Source organism: Protobothrops mucrosquamatus, unplaced genomic scaffold, assembly GCF_001527695.2.
Source record: "Protobothrops mucrosquamatus isolate PMUCROS unplaced genomic scaffold, P.Mucros_1.0 scaffold562, whole genome shotgun sequence".
NCBI lineage: Eukaryota > Metazoa > Chordata > Lepidosauria > Squamata > Viperidae > Protobothrops > Protobothrops mucrosquamatus.
Window position 1 is genome coordinate 291,736 of NW_015386865.1, and position 9,969 is coordinate 301,704.

Sequence of the window (9,969 nt, forward strand, 5' to 3'; positions counted from 1 at the left end):
AAGAGAAGCTGCAGGATGTATTTCCTCAGGAATTCAATATCACAGGTATTTTGCATTTTTGAACTAATACACTAACCAAAAGTAAAGGTAAAATTTTCCTTGTCAGTTGTGTCCAACTCCAGGGCACGGTGCTCATCTTCGTTTCTTGGCCGAGAGAGCCAGCATAGTCCAAAGGCATTTTCTGTGGTCATGTGGCCAGTATGGCTATATGCCAAAGGCACACGGAATGCTGTTACTTTCCCACCAAAATGGTATCTATTAATCTACTTGCATTTGTGTGCTTTCAATCTGCTAGGTGGGCAGGAAAAAGTAACCGAAAGTAACAAAAAAAAAGTAACCAAAAGGAAGGAAAATAAAATGCTGGGTTTTCTTCCATGCTTAATTTACACTTTTTGCTATTTGCATAACTTCTGCAGTGACTTAGCTTATCACAGACAAATCAAAATTAATGCTGGGTGTTTCATTTTGAAAACTCCAACCCCAATGTTTATAGTATAAGCTTTTAAAATATCAAATGGTGCTCATAAATATTCAGCCTCACACATTAGCATCTCATGGAAACTAGGTTGTCCTTTAACATTTGTCCTTCTCTACTTCTTGTAATACAGTTTCCCTACTGGAAAGCAAACCTATATGAAGGAAAACTCTGTAGGAAAATACATCCATTCCTGGAAATATACATATATAGAGGTGCACTACAGATTTATTAGGGGAAATTGTTTGCAAAAATTATGTGCATTTGTCAAAATTGTAGATAAAACTGTATGGTTTGGAAAAATGTGCAAAAAAATGCATTAAAAGTTGCCTGCAATCTATTCATTTTGACCGCAAAGTACATGTACATTTCTTGGCCAATCATCTTCAAAGAGGAAGCAAAAGAGATTTTTTTAAATCTAAGAATTTAATCATTTTATGTTAGATGTCAGTTGATGATTGGGTGGGGCAACCAAAAATGACATGAATAATGATTGTTTGTATTAAGCTAATATTTTATATGGAAGCATCTGTCTTCATAAGAATTTCATGGGAAATCTTTTCAGAGAATGCTTTTGATTGTCTTTTTTTCTCAAATCTCGTCCTATACATCAAGAAGACTCTTTTTTTCTTTAGCATTTTCAATAGTTTTATGATGTGTTATGTAGATTCAATTGCATAATAATGCATAAGACTAAATTAAAACATTGCCTAGAGCCCTTCTTTAAAGGAGATGGGAAGTTTAGAAATATGAAATATAAACAAAAATAAACAAATCTCTGCAAGGTACGGCACAAAGAAACCTTAATGCTGATATTCCTATATTTATATTACTTTTATAGTGCTTTACCAAAGCCTATAAGAGCATTACATGTTGAGAAGAATATTGGGAAACTGGAGATGATCCAGAGAAGAATAGCTAAGATGGTGGGAAGTTAGAAATTAACTCTTATTTATTAACATTACCCAAGGGATATGTATCTTTAAATTTAGAGAAGAGAAGATCTTCAAATTGATAGGAGAAGCTAGAGTAGAGTGTTCTTAATTGTTCCTAAGGTAGAACTCAGATCAATGAATGGAAATTAAAGAGAAAGAAATTGGGGGCTTAAAAAACCGCTCCACAAAAACCTGTAAGAGCTGCTAATCAATGGAACATCATTTGATGGTTGTCACAAAGATATTTTTTTTCAAGAGACAACTGGATTTTCTTGTTTTTCTTTGAAGATGTTTTGCTTCTCATCCAAGAAGCTTCTTCAGCTCTGACTGGATGATTGAGAATGGAAGGATTTATATTCCTTGCAGACAGCTGGCCATTTGCATCCTTTTAGAGAGCCGTTGAGGCCACTTGGGGGTTTGTCTGTGTCCTCAGGGTCACCTGAGTAGTGCAAATGGGTGTGGAGCCTTCTTGGAACTGTTGAAAGGACTGTGTTGTGGAGCTGTGCTTTCTGCAGGATTTTTCTGCCCTATGTCCATTCTGCAGAAAAAATAAGCAGAGAATCTCCATAGATGTGTGATGGGAAGTGGTGGGCTCTTCTACCTTAAAGTCATTTAAGAACCACCCAAGCAGTCATGCTTCAGAGATGCTATACTTGTATTCTGCTTTGCAGATCCTACATTGAGCAACAGATTGACTTGAAGAGTTCAAGATAGCTGCTATTGAACAACATGTTTAACTTGGCTACTACTTAACCCATTTTCTGAATTTGCATAATACCTTGACTCCTAAAACATAACCTGCTAAGCCTCACACATGGACAAAAATGAACCAGTTAAAATTAACCAAGCTTAGCATGTTTTAGGAATGCAACCATTAAGTTACTGATTACTGTAGAGCAATTGGTTGGAGCTGTTATGAATAATATTTAATAGCTACCCAACATCTCTGAAAAAGGAAAATGTTCCACCTTTTAACCCAAGGGTGATTTTTCAAAAGGACATTGTTTTTTTCTTGAAGATGTTTTGCTTCTCATCCAAGAAGTTTCTTCAATTCTGTTCTTCAGTTCTTCACTTCAGAAGTGAAGAAGCTTCTTGGATGAGAAGCAAAATGTCTTCAAGGAAAAACAAAGTCCAGTTACTTTTGGAAAAAGCACCTTTGGGCAACCATGACTTGGATGACTGGGAATCTCCATAGACTTTCACCTTTTAAATTTTCTCATCCTTACAAAACATAAAGCCTGCTTTCGGTTTTTAATTCAGAAGGCAAGTGACTCTAGTCTTGCATTCTTCTGTCATTTTTGCAGCCCTGAAGTCTAAATCCCTTTGCTTTCCCACAGATGTGCTCTCCCCTTCCCAGATGCAAACTATCTACAAAGCAAGCGGATGTGCTTCCCAAGAGATCAGTACACAAGAATGTGATGAGAAGAACCCTTACCGGACCATTACAGGCGAATGCAATAACCTGTATGATTCTCGAATAGAAACGGACAATCTTTTGGTGGCCAAGACCCTAGTCTAGTTGTTTTTAAGTGCTAAGGGCTGCTAAGTGAAGAGGGTGATATCTTACATTTTGGNGTATTTTCCCGCTTAAATGCATACTAACTAACTTGTAGACAGCCTGTCTGGGTTAGCAGGCCAGTGGTCTGCTAAAGATTTCAGTGCAGCTCCCTGCACCTGTTCCTCAGTTCAAGCTCAGTACATAACAGAAAGGATCCAGGGTTTTAAGGGATAAAAACATTTAAAAGGGGAGGAAAGAGACCAAGAGTTGAGGCAAGGGGATTAGAGAAATGGAATAATTGATGTAATTGAAGGATCATAGCCAGAAATGTACTAAGGAGTCCTAAATTTGTCTGTCAAAGCAGGAGTGATCCAGGTATAGTTTAAGGCCTGTAAATGATCTGGTGCTTTTGTACACTAGTTGTAGCAAAAGAAAACAGGAATAGAGTGGCATTTTCATGAAACTGGAAAGAATCGTATCTTATACCGTAGTTTTGCAAATGAAAAGACAGAGACTTCATTGTGGCCAAATCCTGACTCACTTAAATAAACTTTGAAGATATAACATAAATATATCAAATATGCAAATAACTATGGTGCACAATGGGCTCCCAACTTGCTGACCAGCCCTGAACAACCACAACGTAGGCCTTTGGTCTGTTATATTTCAAAGATTAGACAAATTAAGAGGAAGACACAGTGTAGTTTATATAGCATGGCCTTGGTATATATTTTGAAAAACCGGTCTGGATGACTGTATTATGATCACTTCCTACTCGGTCAGCATGCTACCTGTGCTGTCTTTGTAATATAGTTACTCCTCAACTTACAACCATTCGTTTATTGACTGTTTGAAGCTTTGTCAAAAGGGAGTGAAAGAACCAAGCACCCTGAAAAAAGACTTGTCTATTTGACTGGATGCTGAGCAGAAGCATTTCAGACTGGAATGTTCTATTGCAGGTCCCATATATAAGGCCCCTGAAATTCTAATACCTAATATTAATAATTAACATATAATATTATATTTGATATAATAATAAAATAAAATAAGATTAGATAATAGATAATTAGATAAATCTTTTTTATTTAGTCCTTTTAGTTAGCTGCTTTTAATGAAGTTCCAGAGTGTCAACCATCTGTATTTAATTCTTCTGCCTGAAGACCTTGAAATCATTCCTCTCTCTTGTTTCATCAAGAAGGAGACTCCTAGATCAGTGGTTCTCAAACTTTTCTTCACCACTGACCCCCTTTAAATATCTTTTGTGGCTGTGGACCATGGCGACAACCCCCCCCCCAGTCCTAACTCAAGATTTAAATCATAACATTTCTTCAAGCCTTCATAGATCCCCCCTCCCCCCATGACGACATTGTGGCTCCCCAGGGGTCTGTTGAGAACCACTGTCTTAAATTATTTCATTGGCAGTTTTTGCAAATAAACCTTTACATTCTTTCTCCTAAATTAGCATGTAGCAATTTGTAATTGTTCCAGGTGGGTTTTCATAAACCTCTTTTCTTTCCTTCTGTCTCTGCCACTCTTGATAACAATTTCTTGGTAACAGGTCCGGGCTGTATCCAACGACATTGTCTTCTTTCCTAATGTAAACCTCACGGATGATCCTTTCCGCTCAGTCATGTTTATGCAGTGGGGGCAGTTTTTCAATCATGATTTGGATTTTGGACCTTCTGTAACAGCGACCCTCACCTTCATAAAAGGAATAGATTGCATTAACAGCTGTGAGAAAGGGCCACCATGTTTTCCAATCCAGGTATGAGAAATTCTGTATCTACTTCTGCATGGATTAGCAGCTATCGAGAGACACTCAGGATGAGTGTCCCAAAGGTGCTTTTTCAAGAGGCAACTGGACTTTCTTTGTTTTTCCTTCCTTTTCATCCAAGAAGCTTCTTCAGTTCTGGCTGATAAACCTCCAGGTGACCTCAACAACTCTCAGAGGGTGTGCCAACAACCAGATGACTGCAAGGAATATAAATAGTTCCATTCTCCATCATTCAGTTGGAACTGAAGAAGCTTCTTGGATGAAAAGCGAAATGTCTTCAAGGAAAAACGAAGAAAATCCAGTTGCCTCTTGAAAAAGCACCTTTGGGACAACCACTTAAATTTGACAGCCTCTGTTCTTTATCTTCCCAGTGCTTCCGAGTTCTGCTTTTCCAGCTTTATTTCAATCTCCCTGTCTACTTCCTTGGTGTCTAATCTAAGCATATGCCAGTGAAGAGACAGAAAATATAGTTCTGCCAGTGGATCTGGGGACCCCATAGTGATACGGAGCCCACCAAGAGGCTGGTCTGATTTTTGTCATTAGGTACATGGGTGTTTATAGGTTTTTGTACTAGGAGTTTATCTTTATAAGTCATCTGGAGTCCAATGTAAATGAGTTGGGCAGCCATACAAATTTCTTAATAAATAAATATTAAAAAGACAGCATTGCTGAGCTACCATGCTTACTAGATCTAATCTCTTGATCTAACTTGAAGGTCTTCAGATGCTCACTTACGTGGCTATGATTACTCAGACTGATATGAGTTAAAGTCCAAAACCCATCACCAAAACTAACTCATTCCAGAATTGGATCATATTTATACATCTTCCAAGCATGGCTCCATTTCGTCATATGTTCCTTTTAAATATTAATGCGAGAAAGGAGGAAAGCATGAGTATAATGATGCCTACCTGTCTTCATATTTTTGCTCTAGATCCCACCCAATGATCCTTCAAAAAAGCAGTTTAAGTGCATCCCCTTTACCCGGGCTGCTCCTGCGTGCAACGGTGGCTATGCCATTCGCAACCAGATCAATGCAATCACAGCCTTTGTTGATGCCAGTATGGTATATGCCAGTGAAGACAAGTGGGCAATGCAGCTAAGAAATTTCACAAACAACCTAGGATTGCTAGCTGTGAATAACAAATTCAACGATCGAGGCCTTGCCTATCTCCCCTTTGGTGTTCCTGAAGGCTTTCTGGAAAATTGCAGGCTAACAAATAAAACCCTCAACATCCCCTGTTTTTTGGCAGGTAAGTTATTTGAAAGGTGCATCATTTCTTCCAGGCTGCTCTTGCAAACTGAAGTCACATCAAGTGAAAGGGATAATAGGAAGACAAAAAAGGAATAGTTGCAACAAAGATGATTAGAGGACTGGAAGCTAAAACATATGAAGAATGGATGCACGAATTGAGTATGTCTAGTTTAATTAAAAGAAAGAGTAGGGGTGACATAATAGCAGTGTTCCAATATCTAAGGGGCTGCCACAAGGAAGAGGGGGGGTCAACCTAATCTCCAAAGAACCTGAATGCAGAGAAGAAGCAATGGATGGAAAATAATCAAGGACAGAACCAACCTAGAATTAAGTAGAAATTTCCTGACAGTTAGAACAATTAATTACTGGAACAGTTGCCTCCAGAGGGTGCTCCATCACTGGAGGTTTTTAAGAGATTGGACAACCATTTGTCTGAAATGGTATAGGGTTTCCTGTCTGAGCAGAGGGTTGAACTAGAAGACCTCCAAGGTCCCTTCCAACTCTGTTATTCTGTTAAAGGCTGGTCTGAAGACTGCTGCCACTTGGAGAACTGCTGTAACTCATTTAAGAGTTTTCACTTCCCAATTTCCTTTATCTCTGGTGAAAGGAAACTTTTGGAAAAAACTGGGAGAGGGTGCTCTTGTATGAAGAGTTTAGATATCTGACAGGGTTGTGCAAGGCCTTTGAGAGAGGTACTTGGCCACCTGTAGATCTGCAGATGAAGCTCTATGCTTTGCACCTTCTAAGTAGCTGTGGTGCCTTCTGCCCAAGCATGAAAGAGGGCTTGCTGACTGTGAGAGAAGTTATTTGGATGTGGATCTGTCAGCAAGCCACTATGATGATAGCACCAGAGCTTCAGAATGGACTTCCAATGGACCTGAGATTAAACTCTTCAATGTAGATTTTTACAGAACAGCTAGGGACTTTCCTGTTTAGCAGGGCATTCCCTGAAACCTGAATGGTTTTACAGTATACAAAGGGGGTTCTTGGTCAATAATTTCAAGAATGGTTCAGCATTGCTAGTGATTTGCAAGGGCTGAGAGAGACTGGCTGGTCCAAAGTGACCCATCTGGCTTCATGCCTNTGAACCCACAAATGAGTGGAGAAGAACTCTATCAGGAATCCCGGAAAATCTTGGGAGCCATGATGCAGGTGTGGGATGAATAGTTCCATGACCATTTTGCACAAAATGAAGGAACAATTCTGTTTTAAGTGGCTTAACCCCTCTTTGAAGCCCAGAGTAACCAGCCCTATAGAGTAAGACCATTAGGGTGTAACACTGAGTGGCCTGAGCATGACACTTGCCATCTAAATGTATTTATTTAGTTACAGGTAGTTCTCGACTTAAAACCACAGTTAGAATCAGAATATCTGTTGCTAAGCAGGGTGGTTAAGTGACTAGCACCTGATTTTACGACCTTTTTCTGCTACCATTGTTAAGTGAATCACTGCAGTTGTTAAGTGACTCACACGATCGTTAAGCAAATGTTGACTTCCCCCATTGACTTTGCGTGTCAGAAGCTGGTGGGGAAGGTTGCAAATGGTGATCACATGATCCTGAGATGCTGCAATTACCGTAAATACATGCTGGTTGCCAAGCATCTGAATCTGATCAGGTGACCACTCCTTGTGGGTCCGAATAAGACTTTCCCAGCTAACGTCTCTCTCCTAGGAATGGCTTTCCCCATTCAGTGGCAGCTTGACTTGCCAGGATTTGACCATTGAGGGTTGTAGTGCATCCCTACAGAAGGTGCACATCACTGGGAACTTGGTTTTGGCATTCTTATAAGGCAACATGTGTGAAACAAGGTTCATGTGTTGTGCAATTTCAAAAAGCTGGTTAATACCAGTTTAGGTCTGGTAATAATTCCTCCCTCAGTGAGGCCAGCACCAGGATTTAGAAAAGGGGTCTTAAATATCTGCTGACATAATATCTGTGTGCTGAGTTTAAAGTACAGGTCGTCCTCAACTTACGACCTCAATGCAGCCCAAAATTTCTGTTGCTCAGCAAGACATTCGTTAAGTGACTTTGCCCCATTTTATGACCTTTCCTGCCAAATGTGTTAAGTGAATCACTGCAGTTGTTAAGTTAGTAACACGATTGTGAAGAGAATCTGCCTTCCTCACTGACTTTGCTTATCAAAAGGTAGAAAAAGGTCATCACATGAGCCCAGGACGCTGTAACCATCATAAATATAAATTAGCTGCCAGGCGTTTGAATTTTGATCACATAACTCTGGGGATGCTGCAACAGTCATAAGTGTTAAAACAGTCATAGTCACTTTTTTCAGTGCCTTGTAACTTTGAAGAGTCACTAACAAACAGATGTAAGTCGAGGACTATCTGTATTCTGTCTTGTAAGCCTGCAAAAGTTGTAGAAGCCAAATTAGTAATACAAAACACACATATTTAAGAACAAACCTCATAGCATCACGTTGAGGAAGACTGGTCTTCTGCTTCTAATATTCAATGTAGTATTAGTGATAATCATTACTAACTAATTGCTTTCTTCCAATAGGTTGACTCTTCTTTTTGTCCTTTTGCTCTAGAAAATCACCTATACAGAATATATACCTGCCCTACTGGGGGATTCTAGGGCTCTGCGTTCCTACAGAGGCTACAATGACTCTGTGGATCCCCGAATTTCTAACGTCTTTACCAATGGTTTCCGTTTTGGACATAATTCAGTGCGGCCAACTGTGTCTCGCTTAGACAGCCGTTACCGAGTTGTGAGTCAAACACCCTTAGAAAATGAGTTCTTTGCTACATGGAGAGTTATCCAAGAAGGTAAGTCCCAGCAAGTGGTCAATTTTGCCTGATCTCAAACAATGAAACTGAAATGGACCTGGTCAGTTCTTGGATAGCAGGTGCTGTTTAGAGTAGATGGTAGCTGTATCCACAAGGGCCTTTGCATAGTTTTGTATTGTGTACGAGTTGTGTCCATTCCTGGACTAAGAGGCCCAGCTCACAGTAACTCATGCCTTAGTCACCTCTTGATTGGGTTACTGCCGCATGCTCTACATGGGGCTGCCCATGAAAAGTATGTCGAAGCGTAATCTGCCACAAATTGCAATGGCACAGACAGTTGTGGATGTTTGGCAGCCGAGACACAATTGCTTCAGGAGCTTCTTTAGCTACTGGTATGCTTCTGGGTGAATTCAAGATGCTGGCGGCAATCTTGAAAGCTCTTCATAACTTGGGGCTGAATTACTTACTCTCTCCACTGGTGTCTACCCACCTTGTTAGATCCAAAAGGAGTAACACGCTCCGGGTTCCATCCCACAGGAGAATTTCATCTGACCCAGAAACAGAGACATTTGTGCCATTGTGCCCATCTTCTGGAGTATTTTCCCCTCTGAGGTTAGACTTGCCCTGACCCTGCTGGTCTTTTATCAGACCTTAACAAGCTTGGCTTTGCCATCTAGCCTGGGGCCCCGACAGTATGGGTGAATTCGCTTCATGGCTGATTTGAATGTGGACTGCTATAAATGTCCTCGTGCTATTAATGTTGTTTTTTAAATTTTGGTGTTTTTACTGTTTATTTTGTTGTTATTTTTGTTAACTACCCAGAGTCATATCTATGAGATGGGTGGACATATAAATTATGTATAAATTTAATCTTCTAAGATTAAATAATGTTTAAAGAGAAATAAGGTTAAAAAAATGGGAATAATAAAGAAGTCTCTGATTTAAGGCACCTACACAAAACCTATATGAAAATTTGACTGAGCTAAATCAACTAGTTTAGCTGTCAAAATCTAGTGATTGCTTCCTCCTCGTCTCAGTTTCACACCACAACAAAGACAATATTCAGTGGGTGTTTTTTCCACTGTGCGGTAATGTTTGATGGGAGAAATAAGAAATCCAGGGGAATCCACCAATTTTTGTCCTTAATATTCTCTATCATCATAAAGATTGGAGTTGTCCAGAAATCATCAAATTTTATACCCCTTGAGTTTTCTGCTGGTTCAGCAGAGTTCTTCAGCTCAGCTGTGAAGACCTCAGGCTACCCACTCAAATGCTAGGCTGAGA

General features: G+C 39.7%; 1 protein-coding gene across 1 annotated transcript in view; it reads left to right on the forward strand.

Moving 5' to 3' along the window:
• Nucleotides 1-9,969, forward strand: part of LOC107288569 (myeloperoxidase) — a 39,271-nt gene that overhangs the window by 15,710 nt on the left and 13,592 nt on the right. Inside the window, 8 exon segments of the mRNA XM_029284390.1 lie at nt 2,748-2,985; nt 3,234-3,237; nt 4,467-4,673; nt 5,617-5,935; nt 6,606-6,834; nt 6,972-7,089; nt 8,487-8,724; nt 9,184-9,280. Coding sequence (XP_029140223.1) covers nt 2,748-2,985; nt 3,234-3,237; nt 4,467-4,673; nt 5,617-5,935; nt 6,606-6,834; nt 6,972-7,089; nt 8,487-8,724; nt 9,184-9,280 — 1,450 coding nt within the window.